Below are 27428 nucleotides of genomic sequence, written 5' to 3'. Positions count from 1 at the left end.
GCTAGTCACTTTTGCTCCAGTTTGTCAGCATTACCATATTATTTTGTCTGCTGACTGATTAAAGCCACGAGACATCCGGGGATGGCGAGTCAGGAAAGGAGGGCTTATGGGTGGGGAAGAGGAGGCTACTGAGATTTGTTATTTTCTCCCCCCTAACCAGACCCGAGGAAAATAGCAAACGCTTCTTCATTCAGCTTGCCCCTCAAACCCCTTTTGTTCAATATCCTTCAGTAAGAGCATTTCCCAAATCCCCACGTTGGCTCTTTGGAGCCTGAAAAATCAAAGGTTCTTTTTACACGTACATACAATTCGCTTGAAGGGTAGGAAAGGCGGCTCTCTGCTGAGGTCCTTCTTTTCTAGCCCGACTCCAAAGAGAGCCACAGTCTTTCCCTACTGATCTTGCTCCCTTGGGCGAGACCCGCACCCCAATTTACAACCCGTCAGCATGCAAGGAGGTGATGGGGAAATTAAGGGAACTAGTCAAGGGGTGGTTTGTTACAAAGCTAGCGGGCATCTAAGGAGGACGCTGAACCCTACAAGGAAACACTAGTACTCATGTACAAACAGAACTCAGCATTTTTATTCTTTGATTGACTTCCTGCCAGTTTTGATATTTGCTACCACCAGAGAAGAGCGTAAAAACACAGTACAACATTGTTAACCAGTTAGGAAGGCTGGAAGGGAAAGCAAATCCCAGTACAATTGCAAGTAACTTTGTGGAGTTTATAATTAAGATTTTTTTGAACGGATCAGCAATGAAGCAATAAATATGCTGCTGCACTGAACCAACAACAGGACTTTCACTAAGTTCGTGGTTTATTGCATTACAGTTCAAAACTAAACATTATCCATCATCATACATTTGTTCACCAACCAGGTAAATGACACTTTTTCCTACGTTAGATGCTAAATGGCTAAAATTATGCTGTAGCTGAATTAGACTAGGACTAGTAGAGGTAGATATTGAATGGGCAGTGCCAGGCAGAAATATTTCGTAAAAGTACTTCTTGACTTCTGTTATAAACAGTTAGCAGATGTAACATTTTCAATTAAAACAACTAACATCTTAGGAAAGCTATTCTAAGATGCTTTGGATTTCATAGTAATATTTCTCTTGCAATATTCTTACAAACCCTTTGATATGGTCCCTTGTAAACTGGACAATCTTTGTCCTCTTGAGTTTTCTGCCACGATTTACTTGAAGACCAACATACAAAGCTAGAATCTTTGTGAACATACTACTATTTGCTTGTACCGTTGTAGAAGTAATACATATTTTACAGCTTCCTCAGCATGGGAAGACTGCATTTACAGTATTTACAGCTTCAGTAATCTTTCTAGTAATAAAACCCTGCTATTTTATACTTAATCTAAAAATGGAATTTCTACTATGCCACCTCCTTATAACTCACTTCAGCCTCCTTTTGCTGAGCTGGCTCTATCAGTTGCTCCTTGCCATTCTCACTGCTGGCCGTATGCTCCTGGGAAGAAGAGTCTCTGCCTGAAAGAGGCATTAAAACTGGTGTTTGTAGACTGCAGCTTTAATTTCCAGGAAATAACAATCATTACAACATGACCACCCTTTGCTCCTTACCACATCCAGGAACAGTTCACAACCTGAATACTCCTGGAAGCAAGAGCCTTTCCCCAAGCTCAGCAACTATCTTCCTCTGTCTGGAACGTTAACTTTCATTAATGAGCTTATAGACTGCTCAATGCCTTACTGATATTACTGTCTAATTGTAACTGTACTACATTTGCATGGTTTTCCTCCACAGGATCTCAAAGCAGTATGTTATCAGACAAGCGTAACTCTTATATCCACATAGTTCGAGCTATTTTACATTACCACTTAGATACCAACTGCATTTTTAGAGCAAACTTTTTTAGGGGGAAAGACAGGGGAAAGATTCAAAGCTAGCTAGCTACCCAGTACAGAACACTCAAACATTTAAAGCAATTTAAACACAAAAAACATTTAAAGCAATCATTAAAAGGGAAAAATAAAATCATTTTAATTCAGGTATAGAGCTGGATTATTGTATCAAGTGGTTTTTGTTAGAATTAGTGGCACACATTCAAAGCACAACTGCGGCGTATGGGACGCTAGCACTGCAGGAATGATGGCACCATCGCTCAAACTCTCAAAGGCATCATGTTAGACAAAGATCTTAAGTTTTCTTACTTTAACTTGCTCACGTGATACCGAAATTGTATTTGCACCTCTGGTTTCTCAGGCCTGATCTCACCCTACTCTCATTGGCGTTTCCTGTCTATGAGCTTTGACAATTCAATCTGGCTGAAGAGTAAGGTGCTACACCAACTTCCAGGGTCTACTGTAGAGCCGGAGCACCTCCAGACCTGGAAAAACAAACCAAAGCAAACACTACAGGAAGATTTAATAGGCTAACTGTATGTACCTCATCTAGCCCTAGATAGCTCCCTGGAAAACTGGAATTTTCTTCTTCCTCACTAGGAGGAAAATTGAGCGACAAATTTTCTTCTGTATTATGGCTGACACACCACACATCAGGATATGATTCCTCCCCTATGAACATGGAAGCATTAAGACCTCTACTGAAAAAAACCGTAACTGTAGAAGAATATAGGAGCTTTTAAGGCATTTAAGATGCAAAGAAAAAATGCGAGTTACTGACTAGATAGTTTTGAGACTATTTTACCTGTTTGTTCACACATACCACATATCTGAATGCTCTGGTCTCCAAATGGAAAAAGTGAGAACATCGCCTATCTCGGGGCAAACAACCACTTTCAGTTACTTACAATTTCAGTCCAGTTCTGACTCTGGCATTGCTTCATGCAACGTGCATTTGCACCATCTACAGTCTCCATCAGGGAAAAAAATCGGGTTTGACTTTTGTCCCCAGGAAAGATATCCATGGCGTATCTCATGACCAGTGGCTCCACTGATGGTGAAAACATTTCTCCAGCGAAAAACATGACGAATCAAAACACATCATGTCATTAGCAAGCCAACGTTCCGGGTCACTCTGGCCATGACCGCAATCCCTGCTCACCTGCTTCTGCAGCCAAGTACCCGTGATTACGATTTTGGATCTCAGCATGCAAAGCCAAGTTTTCACTGTAGCATGACACTCTGTAATACTACTACTACTACTGCTTCGCAAGACTCATTGCATTGGATTGACTTCATTTCCACCTCTTAAAAACTCTTCCTTGGAAGTTAGCATTGCATTTAACATGAGAGATTGAAAGATGAAGGAATAGCAATTCCTTTGCCAGTTAAAGAACCTTCTTCTGCAAGTAAACTCTTGACTTGAGTTTCATTTCCTGGGACTTGGTCTTCTGGAATGGGATGAGGAACCTCTTTAATCCAAAAGCATAATCTCTGAAGCACTACGGGCGCCCTTCAGCAAGGTTATGAAGAAATGCCTTTGGGGAAATCACAATGGATGCGTAGATGGAGGCTTCTGGAAGGCCCACAGAAATATCCTTTCCCACTTGCATAATGAAAGATAACAAGTAACCTCTTGCTCTTAGTTCATCTATTTCAACACAAACACAAACAGGCAGTGAAAAAGTAAAGGAAATAATCCTATTTATAGGCAGCACCCAAAAAACAAAATTTGGGAAAAAAAATTGCTTGATGCAATTCACAATCTGTTAAAAAGAGTGAGCACTCATCTGCCTCCAGCTAAGCATCAGAAGCCAAGAAAACGGCAGCAATACTCAGAGGCAAGGCCAAAAGCTCATAGCTTGTGTAGGCAAGATTGGACCATCTTCAGTAGTTGCAGCAGACATGCAGTCCAGGTATCTCAGGCTGCAGAAAAGACTGAGATCTAGACATAAATACCAGAGTCAATTAAAGGCTCTATAGGTATTCTAGTAGTCCCTAAAAGCCCAGCAGATTAAATATACAAATATTGCCATACAACCTACATTTCTGACATGAACTACACTGCAAACATACACAAGGATAGTCTAACCATGAAAAAAGTGGGGCTGAATATACAAGAAACAAAAATCCTGTCCTTCTGACAGTTAGAAAACTACAAACCCCAATAAGTCTTCCTGGATTTCTTAACTGTATGTGTCAATCACTGAATTCCATGACGTGGAAGAGGAAGGCTGGGTATCCACACGATGGATACTCTGTAACTGAACTTCTGCAGCAAAGAAGGCACTCACTTTAGAAGCTGTAGTTTATTTTCTCCTCTGTTTTATATGATGAGCCTATTAAAAAAAAATTTGAGCGCTTATCGATATTATTAACACAGTAGACTCGTAGACTGAAGCTTGACTTTGAAAATAAAATTCAACGTAACATTGGTGGAACTTAAAAGCCAAGTAGTAAAGCATTCTGTGTTATAGGACTTCCCAGACATTCAGTATTTACATATAATGCATTTGCACTTTATACTCAGCTACCACCCATCAGCAGTGACATTATTAGCGTAACTGGACAGCACAGTAAGCCAACCCTGAGCTGCACTGTAGTGAACCCATTCATTTTCAAAGTACAACAGAGATTGGTTTAAATATTCACACAATTGTTTTTCAAAACATTTTATTGCATTATATTTGGTACCTTATGTTTGACAAAGGAAATTACATCTGTAACTGCAGGAATAAGAAGCTGGTCTGTTATTGAAAAAAAATCTTGGGCCCCTTAAAAGTTACAAAGTCTTGGGCTTGCCTGAAACAACTGAGCAAGAAATATATTCTTAGAAATGTAGGGCTTCAAGTATTACAAACCTGTGACACTGTGGAAAAGTTCCAGAGGTATCTAAACTGCAGCACTTTTTTTTTTTTTCTGCATAACGTGAACAAGGCCTGCTGAGGTTTTAAACTATTAGTCTCTTGATCAGTCAAAATGGTAGTCAGGAGTTCTCCTCTTTGCAACTTCAAGCCATAGTATGTCCTCATTTTGTTTCATTCTATGTGAAAAATGCATGCTATCTTTCCTATTAGTTGGTGCCACATCACAGTGCATAATTTTATTTGGTTCTTGCATTACAGTTTTAAAAAGTTTGGCCAACCTACGCCGATAGGTTCATCTCAAGAACAGCAATGTTGATTCTCCCCCCCCACCCCCCGAGTTCAATTCAAAGAGAGAGAGTTTTAACTGGTTCCTTCAGTTAAAAACTGTGGTGCAAGAACACCAAACTGATCGTGTACAGTGAGTTTCAGAGACACAACAAGCTTATTGAACACACTATGTTTCTTAATTCTGCTTGATATCCGTATGTCCCAGCATCCACAACATAGCGCGTATGTTGCGGGCTTCTCTGTATATTCTGATTCACATTGCATACTTCCTATGGACAGAATCATCCCCGTATCAAAATCAGTCAGATGCTAAAGCCCCATCAACTCTTTGTGCTCAGTGAAAGAATCCAGTGCTAAAACAGCATTTTTGCTGTCTGAGATAACAGTAATCTCACAAGACAAATTTAAAGTAATATTTCTGCCACACACCTGCTCCGAGGGCTATACGCCTCCAGATTTTATATAAATTAGTTTAAAAACATGGGTAGGTAGGTAAGGAGAAGGGGGTTTTTTCTTCAATTTTAGCAGCTTTTAATTTTTAAGAAACCGAACAACCTATATCCAGTAATATGTTAGATATTTTATATATATACTTTGTCAGCAGGATAAAAAAAAAAGTAAAACTATTTGAAGGCAACATTTTTTTTCCTTCTGTTCTCTGTGTAAGTTAGAGCAATTCAGCAGGTGCGTGACAAAAATATTATACACCAGATATGGTCCAATGTCATTTTTTTCCAATAAAGTTGTTCATATTTCATTGGCCAGTTCTTCAGGCTCTGCAGAACTATCTCCATTAACTGTGATCTTCATATCCTCTTCATATCCAGGGGGCATGAAAGCCAAAGCATAAGGGAAAAGCTTATGACAATTTGCTCTGTAAGTTTCAGATGCTTCTTTACAGTCTCCAAGGCTACCGTCACATAAAGCTTCTAATACCTCCATACAAGTCTAATTAAAGAGAAAAATAAAGAAGTGTTATGCCTTCTTAAAAGTTGGTCTGAACACTCACAAACCAGAAATATAACACTACAAAGAAAACAAACTCCAAGTATTGTTTTCTATCAATACCAAATGATTTTTTTTTCCCTTTAAACTAGACACAGCATGAAATACCAGTGGAGTCTGAGTCAAAATAATGCAGTTTAAAAAGGGATTCCAAAACCAGCTAGAAATCTTGACTGAATATGAAAACACTAATTTGTCAGCTGTTCCTTATTTTCCTAAAAAAGAACTGAATCTTACTAGCTGGCAACCAAAAACTGGGCTTACTTGCATCTAAATGTGTTTTTCGGGTTTGTGGTTCCCCCTCCTCTCCCAGGACACACTGAACATTTCAGCAATACATACCATACATTTGTATTTTAGTGTTCGCAAATAAAACAACGGATCCAGAATATATACTATAATTTCCTAATCATCACTTTTGTGAACGTGCTTTCAGATAGAGTTGAAAGAACTATGAAATATTTAATCATTAATAATACATAACTAAAATGTAAAAATATCATCAGCTGAATAACCATAATTAGATGTGAAAACATTTCTGGTAGGGGAAAAAATTTTTCTTTACACTGAAGGATACGTGACTTACTGAAGTGTGTCTAACTAGTGAATTAAACAAAATTACCCGGATATTATCACATCCTTCAATGTATCTGCAGTTTCATATCCATTTTTGTTCATGAATTAGGAGAGAAAAATGAGATTGCCTGTGTTTTTTTCCAACTTGCATTCCAAACATGAGAAACTGACCTACTGAGCTTCACTAAAGCCCAGCAGCATTTAACATCCACCCATGTTGTGTATGCTAGCCTTAGCACAGCAAGCTAGTCTTTTTCCACTCCTCTGACATTTACTACAGCTTTTATTTGTTCTGTGTATTAACTGCTCTGTCCTCCTGCTATGGGGTTATGACGTTCTCTTCAACAACCCCTTTTTTCCTTACATTTGCTGTTCGTGACACTGGCATCCACAGAAGGCCAAATATATCTAGATTTATGCCTGCAACGTGCCCTGAGACAACTGGTCTTCACCAAAATTAAATGTAATATATTTGATCTCTTTGCGCATAAGAACGCCTTTCAACGAATGCCTAGACTCCTTCAGATACTCATTTTTTTAAGGGCACTTTCAACTTCCATATAGAAGTTCAGCAGAACTCCCGAGTCTTTCTTCATGCTGACACCAAGAATACCTAAAATTGAACCTTCTGAGTTTTATCACAACGCTGCGTCTATCATCTTTACATGCTGCTGAGTCAGCAGGACTACAAGAAGCATTTATCAAGTTAACACCTCTAAAACAACCAAGCATTTTTCGTTACATTTTAATCTTTCCCCAGCCCAAGTCCCAGAATCCCGCTCTCAGGCAAAAAGCAGCTATGAGGCAAAAAGAATGCTGTTCAAAGCAATTTAATTTTTTTGTTCTCTAAATCTATTGATAAATTATTTTAAGCCCTTTGAGAATGCTTAAACAATAACAAACAAAAAAGAACCCAAAGAAGAAAACAGTTTACGAAAACTGCTAAATATGTATTTAGGATATAAAAGACATGAGTGTCTCCCGTAACCAGATCAGCTAGAGAAAGGAGCTGAATCTTTTAACATCCTAAGCAAGGTCATAAATCAAGGCAAATTGTCTTCATTTGTCTCTCTTTTTCACCCCCTCTGTTTTGTCCAAAAATTCTATTTTGAACTTAAAATCCTTCACAATTATAAGTTCTGTTGGACCCACTGTATTTCCAAAGGGATGTGTTTCGTAAAATGCTGATTTTGGCCCATGAAAGAATAATTCTACTAGAAAGTTCACCTACTTTACTTGCAATAGGTCTAAAAAAAGTATCTCTTAAGCCCCCAGACATAAAGAGCACAATAAAGAAATAAAGTGCCAGGGGAACAGAGAGAAACTAACATCCTAAGGTTTGCACGGCCTGCCAAGGAATCTCTCTTAATACTTAATTAAATGCGCTGGACACTCACAGTAATGGCAAAGGAACTGCTTTGACTGGGATACAGAAACAGTTTAGAAAAAGACTAGAAAAAAGAAAGGCCATTGTATTCCTTCTCTGCTTTGTCCGGTAAGGCTCTGCCAGTGGATAGTCATAGCAGGGAAAAAAAGTGTTTATTATTCTTTGTAAGAAACATAGATACTAACAAAAATTACTTTTTAAACAAAATTTATTTTTTTAATTATAAATTTTTAAACAAAATTTATCAAAAATTGAATACTTTGAATCGCAAGTCAGAGCTAACAGCCTTCCCAAATGAAGGCGGGGGAGTGGGGAAGGGGGCACAGTGCCAGTGGCCCAGTGAGATCATTCCACGACCACCAGAATAGAGGAGAGTTTCAAAATTCGATAAGCTTTTTGCTAAACTATGTACCAAGGCCAAAATGTACACACGCACTTTTTGTTAAAGCAAAGATAACGCACACAGCCTGCAGAACAATGAATATAGGAAGTCTTCACAGAGTTCGAGCCACTCCTAACTCAATCGTTTTCTTGTGAACAGTGGCCTGTGTAGCAGCTAGAGCTTGGCCAGACTGCAATCCTTTTTTTGGGGAGGACTGTAGCATCTTTTGCCGTGTGAACCCTCCTGCGTTTATTAAGCTTTCCTGTTCCCTGTGGCGATAACATGGTTTCTGCTGCTAGCTAGCTCTCTTCATATTACAACAAAATTACAATAAATGTGTGAAAAGGACATTAAACGTTGCAGTCCAGATGAACCCAGTACCGCTTTCTCTCATGAGAACCCAACCTTATCACGAGGCACAGCAATCGTTTCGGCTTCCTCTTACCTCCATAGAGCTTCCATAGATATACCAGAAGTTGTTTACAATTTATAAAATGTGTTACCTGAAGATTTCTGTTCATGAGGGATTCATCCAGGGTCATCGCCAGCTCCACTGCCCTTTTCTGACTGGAAGGATCTAAATAGTACATCATTTTGGCAGCTACAGGAGGAAAAATATGTTTCATCACCCAGTGGATGACCAAAAACATCTTGTATACAAACATAAAATGGAGACAATATGACTAAGAAGGGACACTGGACTCTACAGTAGTAGCTCAACAGGGAACCACCTGGAGCACTGAAGCTTGACACCACAGCAAGCAGAAGGGTAGCTTTAAGTCTACTGTTCAGTGCTAGACAAAGCATTAAAACAGATCGGCGCTGTCTTTACTGCAGAGTCGGAGCATTTTGCAGCATGCTATGGAATCCCAGGCAGCGCCGGTAACAAATCAGACCTGCTGCAACACACCACAACTCCCTCCAGCACCACTGCTCCCGTGTTCCTCACACGGAAATTGGGGCACAGAAGAGGCGTGCACACAGAGCTCTTGTTGTAACACGGTGCTCAGGACACAACCGGGACACAGTTTAGTTGAAGGGACTTGATGCCAGAAAAGATGCAAGAGTAAACTCACTGCTTTTTGTGACCAGGCCTGAGCCCAGACTGAGCCACAACGGTAACGCTGCTCCCTGGGTGATTTAAATCCCCTTTCCTAAGTGGTGTACACACCGTAGTATGTGACCACTGTGGGCAGGCAGCCCTTCGTAACAGGTGACCAGCACCACCCAAGCTCCCCTTCCTGGTCAGGCACACCACTAGCGCTGGGTGCCACCTGGGCCTGCTGAGCTCTCAGCGCGTTTCTCTGGACAGTCAGCCTCTTCCAACACACTTCTCAAAATCCAAACCCCAACAACTTTGCAACTCAGAAATACTATTTCACATACCAACTATTTCACAAATGCATTAAATAGCTGCAGCCTTATGATACATTCCGCATGCATCAGAAATGAGGACAGGACAGAGAAGTCCAAAAATTGGTATTTTAGCAGCATATAGAAAAAATTAAGAGAAAACCACAGACAACCTGGTGGTCATGCTATTGCAAAAATGCAAGCTGAAAAAGAAAGCATTCCTCATGGAAAGAGTGATTTTTAACATCACTGGTGCTGATAATGAGATACCGCTGCTAAAGCAGCACAGAAAATGCAGAAGCAGGGCAGAAAAAGGATCAAGGCAGAATACCTGATAACCTATGTGGTAATGAGTCATAGTTCTTTTTAAGGAAAGCTTCATTGAAGTTCTTTGGATTAGTTGCTCCAAAAAGCCGATTCATTTCTTGGTTTAACACTGTTCTAACCGCATCAGGCAGATCCTTACTTTCAGATACTGTTGAATCGGGGGGGGGGGGGGGGGGGGGGGTTGGAAGTTAACAGAGGTAAGCACAGGTAATCACAATAAAATCTACTTAATGCATTTATTTTACTACCTGTCACACTTACATTATTATTATAAACGAAAAAAAAAAAATCTCAAAGATGCATGAAATTCAAAAGGGTAAATAAATGGATCTGGTTGGAAAAAGCTTAACTGTGACAGTTTTCTGATACTTAAAAAAGCCAAAGCCTTTGTTACTCCAGTCCTTTCTCCCTTACAGACTAAAATCCATTAGGAGTTTAGATAGAGGTCATACAAGCCTGTTCTTAAATGTATCTAGTCTGCAGCCACCAACAGGAAGGGTGACCTTTGGGGCAAAGGAAGGGAGAGAACCCTTCCAGACTTCTAACACAAAGGACAAAATCCAAAGCCTTTTTCTCGCACACTGACACAGGCTGCCAGCAGAAAAGTCAGATTTGTCACTGCAGTTTCCATTTCCTCACTCACTCTTTCACAACTTCACCGTACTACTCACAGGCTTTTCAAGACTTAACTGCACAAGTTGGAGTAACCACTACATCCAACTGCAGTCATAATCAACATAATTTAATTTTAGCTTTTAAAACAACTGATTCATGCTATCTAGTATGTGTCTCAAATATCTTGAATTAACTGTGCTAACAGTCCATAAACTAAAAATCAGTGACTATGAGGGTTAGGCATCATATGGAAGCGTGTACAGACGAAGTTGTACTGAACAGATACATACCACTGCTGAAGAGGTGAATCATACACTCATGAAGCCAAGGATGACTAGAATCAATAGCAAAGGCTCTCTTCACAGACTGAAGCATCAGAAGGAACTTCTCTGGAAAAGAAAGCGTTGCCAAATGTTCAAAAACCTGTGGCTGGAACTCGCTGCATTATCTTCCAGTATTCAGTGCTTGAAATTAGACTGATTCGAAGAAATTAAAGCTGAGCGTACCGCTACAGCCATTTTTTCTAACATGCGTTTATTTAACCATTGAATTAAGCCTGTTAAACTAGTATGTAAATTTGAACATAATAAGTTCTTAAAGCATAATATTTACCCGATAGAAGAATTCAAAAGTCAAGTGTTTCAAAAGACCAGTTCTCATTAGCAACTGTACACCACTTCTTTACAGTGTGTAGTTCTGCAAACTATAGATACAAACAAATAACTAGGGCAAATGCAAGTTGGGAAAATTAACTACAGTCTCATTGCTTATAGATTTAAACACAGCAAAAAAAAGTGGATAATCACCAAATGTTCAAACTTTGGTTTTTCACAGACTGCTCATGGCTGGGGTATCAGTCCAATGCAAAGTTGTGTGTCTCAACAGGGACCGACTCCTCATATCTCATTAATAATTTTTGCTTAAATTCAAATTTACGTCTTTATGTAATGCAAATTGCTTTCTTTCATTAGTTTTCTCACCTACCTTTTCGAAAATAAATCTCAAAGGCAAAAAGATGCGTCTCTATTTTATTTTTCACTAAATTCTTCAGGGGTGTTAAAAATTTAATGGCTTCTTCCAAAGGTGCTTCTACCTAAAGATTCAAGGAAGTGACACAGAACTAAGTCAAAGTTTAAACATAGTAATTCACAACAGAATTAGCTATTTCTGAGTCACAGCAGTAACTCTCATAAGGCAAATGCGTAAGATTACCTCTTCTGTTACAAATTTTGCATTTTTCGCTCAACATTAGTGTCTAAACGCAGACTGTTAGGTCTAAAAAAATTGCTTTGTGGTTACAAATCACATGTTCCTATAGTGATACAAGTCTTCACTGCTGACGTATGATAGAAGGCAAACAAAGCTGCAGCTGAACCTGCACTGTAATGGGCAGTGCAGCCCCCCACGCCAATCTACACACACGGGCCCGAGACGCTGGTGAACGACTGCTTTATGGCCACAACAGTCTGTTCATGTGAGCTTCAGACAGGTTCCTGAAAGCTGCCCGGTCACGGTGACATTCCCAGCCAAGATACTAACAGCAAGCTTGAAGGAACCAGATATTGATCATGGTCTTCTGGTCTTGGCTAGCGTAATCCAGTAAATGGCCAGCTTTAACACAAATTAAGTTTGTGCAAGGATTCTTTACAGACAGATCACTGGCATCTAGAGGTTAGGGATAATTTGAGCAAGAACTCTCTGTTGTCCCTCATATTTACATTTTATGAATATAAGCCACTCTCCAAGAATCGGACACAATTTAATTGTTGTCTGTCAATAACAATTTAGCAATGTTGAAGCAATACACTTCACTGCAAATAACGGAGTTGAAGACAATGATGGACAGCTTATGAGGTTCCTGCTAAGCATATACTACAGCAGTTTTCATTATAAAATCACGTAATTTATACGTGCTCTTATGAGTTTGCATACATCAGTCATAGCTGTACACTTAAACTATTCGGGACGTAAAATAAAAGAGATTTCAAGGCTATGCCTTTAATGCTGAAGCTACATACCCGAAGTAGTCTAGGGGCAACCGTTTCAGGAAAACTGTTTGCAAGTGACCACGTCAGAAATGTCTTCTGGCACTTGCAACCAACCGAATTTGGAAGTGTCTGTATCACGATTCTGGTATTACATGTAATATAACCAGGGGAGATTTACCAAAGGAATGCATTATACAGCTGCGACTATTCCCTATAATCTTGGGGGCTGCCTAGATTTTCCTGGGATATCCCATGACATCTCTCTCTCCTCTAGAACTCCATTTCAATACATGCCATAGTGACCATTTCAATCTTAACTAGCCCTGCAATTAGAATGCTCCTTCTTGCAACCAGTGAGCTAAACAATGGGAACACCAACAATATTCTTAAATGACTAGTCAAGTTTGTTGTTTTGTTTTTTTTTTTTTTTAAGTCGCTTGCTTCCTGGCTAGAGAGTGAAGTTTACCATTTCAATTTTCAATTATCACCCCAAGAGCCAATAACAGCCTTTATGCTTTGTAATGTGAAAATACCAAATACTGTATCTAGGATACTATACTGCTATTACCATAAACTAATTTTTCCAGTCTGTATCTATTTTGTAAACTACCTTTCCTCACATTTTCCAAGAGTTTTCCTGCTCCTTACAGGTAACAACTTTTAGTCCAAGAACAGTCCTCTGGGTCATGTCCCCTTTATATAACTCTACAGTTCTTAACCCAGATCTCAAAGTCCACCTCGGTCTAGTCTACCACTATTTCCAAACAGCTTCTTTATCCTTTTATCCCCGCCCCCATTCAAAACAAATGCAAACAAATGCTGTCAAAGCATTCAGTATTTCTGTGTCTCCTCTTTCACAGGTTGTCTATGCTTAATAAATTAAAAAATAGTATGGGACAAAGAGTGAATGATAATCACCTTACATACAGAATAGAAAGACTTCCATCCGATCAACTAGAAATAGGGTATAATCAACAAGTTAGTGCAACACACACATGAAGATAATTCCACCTGTAGCAAATGTCTACGACTTCAGTCGCTGCCTTTGAGAACTAGGCACAAAAACTGTGATTTCATCACATTACTGACAGTACATCCAACAAACTACTCCTAGAAAAGAATTCTTTTTAAAATGCCACCTGTGAAGAGAAGCCATACAAGAGATAAACAAGTTATCTGAATGGCTTTCAAATTGTACGTGTGCTCACTGTAACTTTTCTAGAAATTTCTATGAATTTCTTATTACATTAGTAAGCACCTTTGCCAACTTCTCAGGGATAAGTTCTTCTTTCGGTCCTCCGATTTCTTCATCATCATCATCTTTCTTCTTTTTCTGATTCCTCTGTTGCTTCTCTTTCTCAGCATTCTTCTTCTCCTCCTCCAGCTGTGCTTTCTTTTGCGCTCTTCTCTGCTTATTTCGTAGCTTCTTTAGCTCCTTGTCAGACATATTTGCTGTACACATGCAAAGGGCAAAACCAGACAATGTTGACATCTAATACAAACATTCTCAATCAGTTGTCAGACTGCATCATCATCTTTACACCATAAATACTAACTAGTGATGCTGCTATTACATTTGTAAAAGCTTATGTACTACCGACAGAGGATTTTACAGTCTATGCCGCTGCTTCACAATTCACAAATCCCTTTGTGAAATCACGGCAATAGGAATTCAACAGAAGCGTAACATGCTGAAAGGCAGAACAAAGTAACTACTGCATGACTCCATAAATCCAGTGCCAGGAGTAAGAGTGCACACCAATACACACTGATTTATTCCTCAGGCATTACACAACGTGAATTATATTTAACGTAGTAATTAAATGGTCTAACAAAAATAAGGTGGAACAGTTGCACCTTGGCACAGGCAGTTCCAGCTTTGTTTTTATTGCCCTACAGACATCTTACTTTTGACTCATATTCAGATCCTCTCCTCCCTCCAAATAAAAGCACGGAGAAATAATTTCAAACACATTGGAAAGCAGCTACCAGGAATTCTTTTTCACTTCTGCTTGTCTTAATTTGAACCTGTAGCCACACAAATGAACCGAGATGAGAAATACTAAAACTTGACAAATTCCTCTTGAAGGATTCAACAGCCCTTATCTCATAACATCTGAGGTGCTCCAAGCCATAATCACGTAAGTTGTTCTCAAATCAGAGATGAGAAAGAAAAAAAAGAAATTGATGGATTTGAACATCATTTTTTACATCAGAAGCAAGAGATTATAAAATTCAAGTTGCCATCTAGACAACTTTTTTGCATACTAATAAAATGTTTACGAAGAGCTACCAAACACACCTGCTTCAATCTGTTATTTCATGGACCAGCAACCATGAGAATTCCGTGTTTTCCCATCCATTTTATAACACAAACATGTTTTACAATTGTGACTACAAAAAACGTAATTGTTTTATCATAACCAAAATTAAAATGGGCATTATTTTAACTTTCAGTAAAACATCTACTTTTATATGGAGGCCAAGTTACAGTTCATCTACTTCAACTTGTGACAAAACTTATTTTTGGCTACTACAACTGACAACTATAAGAAAGGTGGATTTCCATAAAATATCCAGTAATTAGTGAAACTACATATTTAATGAATCCCGAGGATTGAATACCTGTATCAGCCTCGTGTTCCTTATTTTCATCTGTTAAGGGATTATCGTGAAGTTTCAAATATATCTCTATGGCAATTCGTGCTGCTTTGAAGTAGAACGGATGCTGTCGAAGTACATCTTCTAGTTTTAACAAGTCCACATAAGACCTAAGGGTAATCTTCCTCATACAGTAAGTGTGAAAGTCAAACTGGTCATCCGTGATTTCTACAAAATGCTAACACAATAGAACATAACATTATTTAGCAAGTATTAACAAATCAGATACTGACCTTGGCTTTTCTAATACACACACTCCCCAGAGGAATAATTTAGTAAAAGCCCGCTGTTTGACAAATATACGAGTTAACAAAACTCTCCAAAAATAAAGTCATGGTGAAAAGAACAGAAGGCAACATAGGTCAGAACCAAAATTCACCCGTTTCACAATCTCTTAACAGTAACTACCCTCTGACAATTTGCAGTTTAAGGGGCAAAGGTTCTACATTCATATTTAAAAAGTACTAGAAGAATTTTTCTTCTATGAACTGCTCTGGTTTTTTTCAGTCAAGAGTAGAATTTTTACTTCCATTAAATACTGTGGCAGGGAATTCCACACAAGGTGTAAGAAAGTACTTTCTTTTGTTCAAGATCTGCTTTCCCCACTGCAACCTCATTGTCCCCTTGTTTTTGTCTGAGAAGCAGTGAGGGTCATCCCCCTCTTCAACTTACTTCTCCATGTGCTTATGATCTCATATACCTTCATCCTAAACTCAGCTGTTGCTTGTCAAAGCTGAGGATAAAACAGTAAGCGTGACAAGCCAGCTGCAATCTCTCCATGTCAGAAGGTACTCCACAGCACATATTTTACTAGTATTTTTAAGGAGGTGTGATATTCAGATGTAAACAGTACAACGGATTTATGTAACGGAAGAAAAGTTTCCCTTAATTCCCAACACTGTCCTTTTGACTGCTGCTCCACACCAACACAGAAGTTTTTGCAGCGCTGTCTGTAACAGTTCCAGGATTTCTGAGCAGCAATAATTCATGTAAGACCTTTTACTACTTAAGCATAGGCATTCTTCTTGTCCCTCCTCCACCAAGTACACTGCTGAACGTGATGTCTCATGTGCCATTTTATTATTTAGTACTGAGACTGTAGGTGTTGTCCTTACACTGCTCCCTTTCTGTGATCATTTGCCGATACATCAAACAATGGAGACCCCAGAGACACGTCTTGGTAAGCTCCATGATAAATTATTTTTCTTGTATACGTTGATTATTTGCTCCTACTCTTGTTTTCCCAGCCGTGAACCAGCTATTAAATCCACGAGATCAACTTCCCTTCTTTTTCTGAGACAGTTCAGATACTTTATGGTGTGAAGGACGACTTCAAAAGTGTTTCTGCAATCCAGAATACATTTTATCAACTAGACTGCCTTAAGCATAACCGGTACCCCTAAGAGATTGAAGAGGCACTGCTTTTTCTTTCAAAAGCTTTGTTGATGGCTTCCAAATGCAACGTATTTGTCTATCTTACTTCTGATCTCTACCACACCTTCAATCAATTCATCTAATAAATAAATTATAAACACAGCGACTTAATTCCTTTGGAATGTTTTTTCAGGGTGACCTAAAATCAGCTCTTCATTTGCTGACCTCTTCTGGTACACGAGACAATTTACAAGACTAACAGTTTCTTACACAAATTCTTTCAAAAGGATTTACACAAATATATTTAAAGGATTTGTGTGAACAGAATATGGTCTTGGTGAATCACTTTGTTGGTATGTTCTAATCTAAGAATATTCCACAGGCTAGTCCCTTCTGCAGAAAAGCATGTGTTGAAATCTCCTTAAGCCTCTCTGTTGCAAAGAGGCGTAGCTTCCTACTATGTTCTCCTCTCTGAACATGTGATTTACACCCTCAGCTGTCTGGTCTTTTTTTCTAGATGCTAATGTGCTTAAAAAAACGAGACCAAGACTGATTTTTTTTTCAGAAGTTGTGCATCCCAATTTTTTTGCTAGCCTTACTACAGATCTGCAGTTAATGTGCAAGTATCCTCCCCTTTTTGGATACAATTTCTATTTTAAGAAGGCTTTATATTTCTAATAGCTTCTTTAAAAAAAAATAATATTAAGCTACAGTTTAAAGGAGAAGATATCTAATATTTTTGATAAGATTTTTACATTTATTCTCTCCCTCTAAAATACAGTGGCTTAACAATAACGAAGGCAGTATCTTCCCTTTACTTTAAGGCTGGGTCTGTCAGCTCAGCCATGTTCATTCTGGACTTACAGTACACATACTCTTGGTTTGTACCCAAACACCTATTTTTACACACCCTGCCAAAAATAAGATTATTTCTGAGTTTTCTGTTCTTTCCTGGATCTTCAAATGACTTTACAGAATCTCATTATAATAGATAGTTTACATTGCCATTTTGAGGAGGAAATGTAATTTAATCAACTCGCCAGTAGCCAACATGAAACAAAATCTCTCCTGAAGCTAAATGACACATACCTCGTACCGCTCAGAAAGGAAACATACCAGCACAGTAAACTTAAGCTAGTGTTTTCCAACCTAGGAAGTTTAACTAGATACATACTCTTTCAATTTCATGGCATTTCTTAAGTGCTTCTCCAAATTTGTTCATTGCTTTGTAAGCTTGCGCACATTCTGTCTGAAACCACATGCACTGCATTTCATTCAAGTTCTCTACTGCCGAGGTTCCTTCCTGAAAGGAAAAACACCATTATTTAAAAAAATAAGTCTTATTCAATTTAACTGCCATTTCTGTTACCTTGTTCTAATTAAAAGCACAAATAAAGAGGCTATCAAAAGAATGCTAAATTTCAAAATTGGAGCCCTGAAAGTCAGAAATGCCACAGTTAAGATGGACTTGCTTTCTTCATTAACTAAAAAAAAAAAAAAAAAAAAAATAAATTCCTCTATATTCCACTTATTGGAAGAGTCAGAAATACACAATGAATAGCCAGGTAGTGAGCATTTAACTGTAACAGTTCCTCATCTTTAGAATAAGCGAGATATTCAGTGTTTTTAATATAGGGTGCACAAATAACACATTGCAGCATGAAGAGAAATGGCTGAAAAGTTCTAGCATGTGGCATGACACGAACACCTTGAGAATTATTGTTTTTTGTACACTAAAACTGCCACCTGTATCTTCCAGATACCTGCTGATTGAGCTAAGCATAGTAACTGACAGTAGTAATAGGCTATTTCTTATATGATCAGTCCTAGAGAGCGGTGGCAAAGCAAAAGGAATATTGGTAGCTTTGACACCTCCCGATTTAAAGAAGGAGATGACAGTTGTCTTCCAAATCTGGTATTTATATATACTTGCATAGATCTGTAGAACTCATCATATGCCTTTCAAGCTTAATGCCAAAACCGGGCAAGAGCCAAAGCTTGGAAAATGACAGATAATAATCAAATGGAAGGGTAAGGAGAATGCCCCAAATGAGACAGAACGGCAGTCTTCAAACCAGTCCAATTTAGGCAGCTAAAAATCAGAAAAACTGTTCGCTCCATTTTCATTATGCTTACTTTAAGTCTTCTTCAATTATTGTTTTTTAATTAATAAGCTAGACATAGGGGCAAAAAAAGATTAGAAAAAAATTACACAGAACACCACCAGCAAATTCTATTTTTAAAGTTCAGTTTTGGGCAACTGGTATGCTTGCTTGTTTGACATCATCTGAAAGCTGCTTAAGGCATTGAAAGAGGTCAATTAAGACTCATAGCAGTTTTGCATCAAAAACTCTACATACAGCTAAGCTTATATAAAACAAACTGCCCTTTCTCCCATGTTTGCCTGCATACTGCCTCCATTTCCCCAAAATCCTGCAGCTTTCCCCTTATGAATATCCACATCCCACTCCCCCCTTCCTGTTCAACCTACCTTCCTCCAGGTTTCTCCTGCTCTTCAAGAGAGAAGGGAAAAATGGGACAACAAGCAAAAAATGCTTTACTTCTGCAGGTAGGTCCCAAGAGCTTGTTGCTCGCTTCCCACTGACAAAGCATAAAATGATATCACCCATATTCTAAAACTATCACTTGCCAAATATTCTGGAAAGACTACATTGAGCTGTTTTGACTTCCAGTTATGAAAGAACAACAGCAAGAAAAATCAATTTTTTTAAAAAAAAGTAACTAACCTGTGAGACCAGCAAACCTATTAGCATGGGTTACGGCAGGGACAAAAGCTGATGCATGAAATTAAGCAATCTGCATAACGCAAACTTCTTCTGCCAGCTAACTCATCATGGGTAGGCAATCAGGGCAAGGGGAAGACACAATAGCCCACTTCCCTTTATCACTGTTAGATATGGCCTTAGGGATGAGAGCTGGTTCACACAAGGAAGGCACCTTGGAAAGCCTCTCACCTAGCAGACACAGAAATTTTGTTCCAAGAGATGCCCGATTTCTAGCTTACTACCATTACAAAAGAAGTGACACATAGGCAGCTTTATCAGACCTTTCAAGGATCCTACAGAATCAACACCAAGCCCAAAAACTACTTTAAAAAATAATTTGAGAAGTTCTCTCTCAAACAGGCATGCTGTGTTTTCCCTACCTGGCAAAAATAATGAAATCCAAGCTTTAAGTTTTGACTTAATACTACGTAATTATGCTTAACTAAGTTAATTCAAACCCTAATACTGACTGCCATTAGTGAAGCAAGCAACCACAGTTGCTCTGAAACAGAACTTGAAAGATTATAGTAAAGGTAAGCAGAAAGTCAACGCAAAAAGTTATTCCACAAGGGATTACATCCACGATATTCAAAAGATCTACAGTTAAATGCAACAAACCCTCGTAAACTTAGAGCACATTTCTTCTGCTTCTTTAATGGAATTTGCTTTCAACATATATTTTGCACATTTGGAGTTGATAAATCTGTCTGCTGTGTCCAAAGCCTGAGCCTCATCCATCCACCTTGCAGCTTCTTTAATATTTCCAGCATGCTTAAAGAGATAGAAATTAAAATGAGATTCAATGATTAGAAAACATGCATGTTTTATCTACTTACTGTTTAATACAATTAGTTAATTTTTTTAGACATTAGCTTTCTTCAGGAAAGCTTTAAAGAAAAAAGAAAAATTACTTTCCCTTATTACGGAACTACCAGCCTTTTGGCATCAGACATTCCTCCTGAAAAATACATGAAGGTCACTTTGCATAACCCCATTCCGATATAACACTTCAGCACAATTGAGAAATTGCTTTTAAGTCGTTAAAAAAAGGGGGGTAAGAACAAATGAAAGACTAAAACATCAGTTAAATTTATTGGTATGATTTTTAATATTGAAAATATAATTGTAAACTGAGAATTCACATTTTGCAGTGTTTTTCCTTTATTTACTTAAAAACATTCATAGCTTTTCATGCACAGTAAAAACCCCAAGTAGCCAAATAATACCCTTATGTAGAAACTCACTAGAATTCAGTACGTAATTTTCCATGGATTCTCCATGTATTTTGCTTAATATGACCTTAACATTTTGATGTTCACATCAAAAACATTACAGGAAAGTATAAGCATACGTAACAGTCTTCCATCATAACAAACTGTGCTGGTTACAGCTGGGATAGAGTTAATTTTCTTCTTAGTGGCTGGTGTAAGTGCCCTGTTTTGTATTTGATGTAAAAGTAATACTGAAAACACACTGATGGTTTCAGCGGTTGCTAAGTAATGCTTATATTAAGTCAAGGACTTTTCAGTTTCTCAGAGGGCTGGAGGGGCACAAGGAATTGGGAGGGGGCACAGCCAGGACAGCTGACCCAAACTAGCCAAAGGGATGTTCCATACCATACGGCATCGTGCCGAGTATATAAATCTGGGGGAAGAAGGAAGGAGGGGACATTCGGAATGATGGCATTTGTCTTCCCGAATAACCGTGACGTGTGATGGAGCCCTGCTGGCCTGGGGACAGCTGAGCACCTGCCTGCCCACGGGCAGTGGTGAATGAATTCTCTCCTTTGCTTTGGTTGTGTGCGCAGCTTTGGCTTTACCTACTAAACTGTTTTTAGCTCAACCCATGAGCTTTCTCACTTTTACCTCTCTGATCCTCTCCCCCCTCCTACCAAGCAGGAGAGCGAGCAAGCGGCTGTGTGGGCCTTAGCTGCTGGCCAGGGTTAAGCCACAGCAGCGCTTTTTGGCACCCAACGAAGGGCTCCAAGGGTTCGAGATAACAACAGATATGAATGGAATGTGCTAGTTTGAATTTATTGTTGTTTAGCTATTAAAAGACAGGTTTCTGTACTTGCCATGGGGCTTGTTTGCCTTCCGGTGTATTAGTCTGGTGCTCGTTAGCGGCTGCTTTTTTGCTTTTGCTGCTCGCTGTGCTCCTGCACTGCTTATCACCTTGTTGTGCGGTGCCCGGGAGCATTTTGATAACAGCAGTGGAGATGTGCCTGGGCTGGCAGATGGCCAGGGCATGGCTGCTGTTTCTGTGCTGCTGTACTGGACAGGCTGGAACTCCAGCATGAATTGGAGTCAAAGGGACTGTGACCTGTGGATGAGTCTACCTGGGAACAGGACATCCTGAAGCATGTGTGGTCATGAATAAGCCCATGCCAGAGCAGGTGTATCCTGAAGCACCTATGGCCGTGGTTATGTCTGTGCCACAGCAGGTATACCCCTGAAGGGATTGTGGCCCAATGACAAGTCCATGTCGGAGAAGGTACACCTCGAAGCATCTGTGGCTATAGACAAGTCCATACTGCAGGAGGTACACCTTGAAGCATCAGTAGTTGTGCATGAGGTCTGGCTTGGAGCACCTCAAAGCATGTTGTCATGGATAAGCCCACAACAGAGCAGGTACACCCCTGGAGGGACCGCAGCCAGGGGTGCGGCCATGCTGGAGCAGGTTTGCTTCCGAAGGGACTGGGGCTGTGAGCGAGGCCATGCTGGAGCAGGTCTGTGGTCAAGGCCCACGGATAAGGCCACACCGGAACAGGTGTGCCTCGAAGTGACTGTGGCTGCAGCTAAGTCTATGCCACAGCAGATATACCCCTGGTTCAGAGTGGTTCAGCGATGAGGCTCCACTTGGAGCAGGTATAACCCTAAGGGACTGCAGTCTGTGGATAAATCCAAGCTGGAGCAGGGGCAAGGGGAGGAGTTCATTGCCATGTTAAGCCCTATGGGCTGATCCAAAGAGACCAGGTGTGGAGACTGTAATGCATGTACCCTTAAACTGCTGGAACCTGGGATGTGAGCTGCACCTTGTAAGGAATTACTATAGCAGGAATCACCTGAACCAATGGAGGACAAACCTTACAAGCAGTGCAAGTGCAGCAGTGACCTGACTTGAGTTAGCTTTAGTACTCAATAAGCAAACTTACCTTATAGATTTTTGCCTTCACAAGGAACAGTTCTATCAAAGTGGGAGTACTTTCTATAGCAGCATTTATATATTCTAGAGCCAGGGATGGCTGTCCAATTTTATCATAATGTTGAGCCAAGTAATACTGGACCCAGAGTAAAGTGGTTGGAGGTTCTTCTTTACCATCATCTGGAGGGGGAAAAATGAGGGTTCGTTTTGTCATTCAGTTTATTAAAACAACATGCCAGAAGCAGACTGCTATAAATACAGCCACTGAAGTTAATTCTGCCTCTGTCACACCAGACCTGGGCAGACCTGGGAGTGCTTCCAATCACCTGGGTCCCGGTAAGTCCATTAACTTCTATGTCTATGGCTTGACAAGACCTGAGCATATACCATTCCCTTCTTGTACTGTGGTTTTAAGGGAAAGGAAAAGTGAGTTGAGTCAGAAGGAAGTTGCATTTTGTTCCAACTGTTCACTTAATCAGGATAGTCAGATATGCAAGACTGCAGTGCATGATGCAGAGTTCTTACTTAAAACTGTTTTAGATGAAGGGTATAGCAGAGTCCTGCTGAAAACAAGCACTGCACAGCAACAATGTAAAGGATTTCAGTATATTCAGTATTTACAGGTTTTCAACCCATAGACTTGAGTATTTTTAAACAAAAGAGGTTGCCTGTTCCAAACCCTAGCTTTAAAAAGATTTCTCTACTTTTGACAAATTTACCATCACTGTTTGTCTAAACGTATCCTAGAAAACATTCCTATACACAAATCAGTTTTGAAAGTTAGGGAGCTCTGATCAAAATTCAAACTATTACTGAAGTCTTAAAAGTTACGTTCACTATGCAGTTTTGACTATGAAGCATAGCACCTTGCTGGGTTAAAAAAAGTGTGGGGGCTCTAGTCTTGTCAGAAGGTGCTGGTTCTTCAGTTTATGATATAACTTAACCATGCTGTTATATGCATTCGTATATTTTAAGGTAGCAAAAAATTGTTAATTTGAATGAAATTTAGTATCGAAGCAAACACTGAACTGAAACGACAGTAAGCCATTTCCTGAAACCGGAAAAGCACAATGTGTTTGAAAGGCCAGCACAAATTTAAACTGGTATTAAGTGGCTATATTGTAGCCTATAATATTAAATTCCAGGGAAAAGTACAAAAGGCAACTTAGGTGAGAACTTCGTAACAAAGTATTACATTAATGTTTCTGCAAAGCAAGGACATAACTAATAGCTTCAACAGAAATGTCTTTCATATTTAAGATTATCCTGTGAAGTTTTAACGCAGGGGCCCTCAAACTTTTTAGGCAGGGGGCCGGCGCGCAGATTAAGTGGCAGGCAGTCATCTGCGGCTGCTTGGTTTCCCTGCCCCCAACCCCCGGGGTGGGGGGGGTGTCTGTAAATACCGGGGGCCAGATTGAGGACCCTGGGGGGCTGTATCCAGCCCACGGGCTGTAGTTTGAGGACCCCTGTTTTAACGTATATGGTCATTCATGCTGTCTGGATTATTACACCATTAAAATCCATCTCCCAACATTTCAAGACTATCCTTTGTCGATATTCTATGCAGAGGTTTTTTTCCTGGAGATTTTCCGTTATAAAGTGGTTAGGCAAATGACTTTAAAAAAAAAATAGAAATCATAAAGCTACCAGAAAGGAAGCTATGACACTTGGATTCAGTATATGTATAACCATACCTCACAACAGAACAGTTGTCAGTGAAAACCTGGAAAACATTTTTACATCTCAAACAAGCCCCCCCGAGAACACAAAACCCAGCCTCCACCAAAAACTCCAAAACTCCCTCCTCCTGAAGACTGTGCTATCAGTACCTATACCTTTTTATTTCACATTTCTGTAACTAAAGTCTTAACATAGCTTTCAAATTTCAGCTTCTTGGACAATGATAAATTTGAGTCTTGAAAACTGAATACTTTAACTCAAAACTGCAAAGAGATGAATGAATTTGCAGGTCCAGGACGTATTTTTGAACAAGTGACTAGATTCTGAATACAGACTTTGCATCTGACAGCTTAAATCCATTCTAAGGATAGTTAGTTCAGTTCTGTGTTAGGGCAAAAACCCCATCATCTCAATTTCTTCACTCCTCACTGATTCCCTGCCTCTGAATGGTCACGTAATGCTTTCACCAGGCACTACTTCCATGAAGTACGACAGTCTCAGCACTCACCATTTGGGTTAAATAACCTGCAGCTTCTTAGAGAGGTTTCATAACCTATCACGAGCTCTTCTATGATTGCCACCTACAGATGCAAGACAAGACAAAAAAAAATAATCTGTGGGCAAGGCAGAATTTTATTTCTACTTGAGCTACTTGGTGTTACCCAAAATAGTTACTTTTGCTAAGAGAGTTCTGCTACATCCTGAATTACTATACATATGGGAACGCACCAGATCTTGCCTCTCTTTTTAACAAATTAAGAACAACCCTCCCTCAGTTAATACTCATGCAGCTTATAATTAGTAAATCTTAGCTTCCTACATTTACCAGCTTGCACTTTACTTTTTCTAGATATACTAGGCCATTATATACAACAGAGCTGATTGAGTGAGCACTGGGAAAAAGTTTCCTTCGTCTCTTTAATGCATCACAGCTACAAGATAGAACATGTAAAATGTTGGGGGGGGAGAGGAAACCTACCTTCTCCTTGTCTTTATATAAGGACCTCAAAGTATTGAAGACTGGTGGGCAACCTTTGCTGAAATTCATCCTTAGAAACTTGTCCAGACATTCCTTAAACTTTTCACCTTGAGAGGAAAAAGACCTGTTGATTTTGTTTTACCACACATTACTCATCAATTGCAGACTGTTTATGCTGTTAAAACATTACTATCTAACACACACAAGTGTTGGTCACTACCTGCTCAGAAAAATGCACTTACCCGACAAAAAGTTTAATGGTAATCTTCTTGGAACTAGTCCCCTTGGGTATTTAGTCCAGGCCTCTTCATAGATCTTTAGCCTTTCCATCATATTAGCTGCAACAGAATTTTACACTTTACTTTTTCCTTCCTTTTTGGCAAGGGAAAGGGAGATGGGGGGTTTCTATATGGTTAAAAAAAAGAATCAGAATATATAGCAACTATTGGCTATATACTTCCTAAAAAACATTAATTCCAGTATCTGTAAATTCCTCTTTGAGCTGTGGAAGGCTTAACTGCTTATCTCTCATCTTAAAAAGAATTCCTGCCCTATCACTGTGCAAAAAAACTTCAACAAAGAAAACTATTCAGGAGAATCATGCTGGCTTTTCCAAAACCTGTATTACCTACTATACAAGATTAAGGTAACGGAGACAGTAAAAGAAAAACTCTGAACTAAAACTGTCTTCTAAGAAGTAATCCTATTCTTTCAACCACATACAAACATTTTTTTGTTGTTTTGGTTTTAAATAAGACAGTGTAACAATACAAGAAATACTTCCAGCCTTTCTTAAAGAAGAATAAATTACGACAATATCTACACACTATGACTAAAAAGCAAAACTTAAATGGGGACATTTTTGAATAATAGTTTTATTATTTAGAGCAATACAAGATTTTGATACAGATAAAAATTCCGAATGTGCAGAAACAGCTTATCTACTACAACATATTGCATCGTTACCTGGTTTAAGTGCCTTTTCTAAGCCCTTGTAGTAGGCCCAGTTTTCAGGATTCCTTTCTTGCAGTCCTTTGTAGACTTCAACTGCTTCTTCAAGTCTGCCAAGCTGAAGCAGGAGTTCTCCTGTGTGAAATCCAGGAAGTTTTAAATTCAGGTAACGATATTGAAGCAGCATAACATTAATCACTCTACAGTAAAAGATTAGATAATCCTTAACCCAACGTAGATTCTAATTTCTTACAAAAAATGATCATAGTGGCATCACAGACTAGCTGACGTATATGCTTTTACAATTACGGTACAATTCTGCAACTCAGCCAGTAATTCTTGAAACTTACTTGAAAGTTTAATGTTAAAAGCCAGATGCACGTGGGTTTTTTTCTCACTTCCTGAAGTGATGGGTTACTTTTAAGTGCAGTTTTTACTACAGAAGGCAACTAAAAGCAGTACGTGGTATTTCATGTATATAGCATCTTGAAAACCAAACTGAAAATTGCAGAGAGGCCCATAAAAGAATGGCTCTTCGGTCTAGTATTTCATAAAACTTAACTTCAGTGTTTGAAATCAAGACATTGATCTGATTACTGAATTCTCAAGATTCTGCAAGCAAGTTTCCTTTTAATGATACCTCATTACAAGACACACGTTAAAATAAAGTCTAGATCTAACAACTGTATAGAGCATCTTTGCTGGTGCTGGAGTTGAAACAAAAGTCAATTTCCAATTTCACAACGGGAAACCGTATTTTACAAAGCTTTGCTATCAGCAAATACAAATAGGCACCTACAAGATTACACACCAGAGGTCACACAATGTCATTCCAGATTAAGGTAAGATTTTCTCATCCAATTTCAAGAGGAAAACGCTTGTCAGCATTACCTCTCTTCTTCCCTATGTCACATAATTCTGTCAAGCGATGCTGCTCCCCATAGATAGGGGGAACTTGAGGACTACATGCGGTATCTAGTGCTACGGAAAACATCAGTAGTTCACTCACTGAGAACAAGACCGAATTTGGAAAATAAACCTAAATTCTTTCTCCGAGGTGAAAGTTACAATTTTTATATAATGGTGGCAAATGCCAACACTATTATCAGTGTTTCGCAGTTGTACTTCATCCACAAAGGCTTCTGCACATGCACTTAAAATCTGTAGACAACACTCATTTATTAGCATGCTT

At 39.1% G+C, this 27428-nt stretch overlaps 1 protein-coding gene across 1 annotated transcript in view; it reads right to left on the bottom strand.

The window, feature by feature from the left end:
* Positions 1-558: 558 nt before the first annotated feature.
* The window catches only part of NAA15 (N-alpha-acetyltransferase 15, NatA auxiliary subunit), a 46601-nt gene continuing 19731 nt past the window's right edge, over positions 559-27428 (bottom strand). Inside the window, exons 7-20 of the mRNA XM_055794923.1 lie at positions 26252-26371; positions 25528-25623; positions 25286-25392; positions 24815-24887; positions 22637-22806; positions 20104-20256; positions 17874-18002; positions 15290-15503; positions 13923-14116; positions 11661-11769; positions 10967-11065; positions 10066-10209; positions 8885-8982; positions 559-5979 (exon numbers count right to left, since the gene is read on the bottom strand). Coding sequence (XP_055650898.1) covers positions 5779-5979; positions 8885-8982; positions 10066-10209; positions 10967-11065; positions 11661-11769; positions 13923-14116; positions 15290-15503; positions 17874-18002; positions 20104-20256; positions 22637-22806; positions 24815-24887; positions 25286-25392; positions 25528-25623; positions 26252-26371 — 1907 coding nt within the window. The 3' untranslated portion in view covers positions 559-5778. The remainder of the gene's footprint in view (positions 5980-8884; positions 8983-10065; positions 10210-10966; positions 11066-11660; positions 11770-13922; positions 14117-15289; positions 15504-17873; positions 18003-20103; positions 20257-22636; positions 22807-24814; positions 24888-25285; positions 25393-25527; positions 25624-26251; positions 26372-27428) is intronic.

This window comes from Falco peregrinus, chromosome 2, assembly GCF_023634155.1.
Source record: "Falco peregrinus isolate bFalPer1 chromosome 2, bFalPer1.pri, whole genome shotgun sequence".
Classification (NCBI taxonomy): Eukaryota; Metazoa; Chordata; class Aves; order Falconiformes; family Falconidae; genus Falco; species Falco peregrinus.
This window is presented reverse-complemented; position numbering and strand designations above follow the sequence as displayed.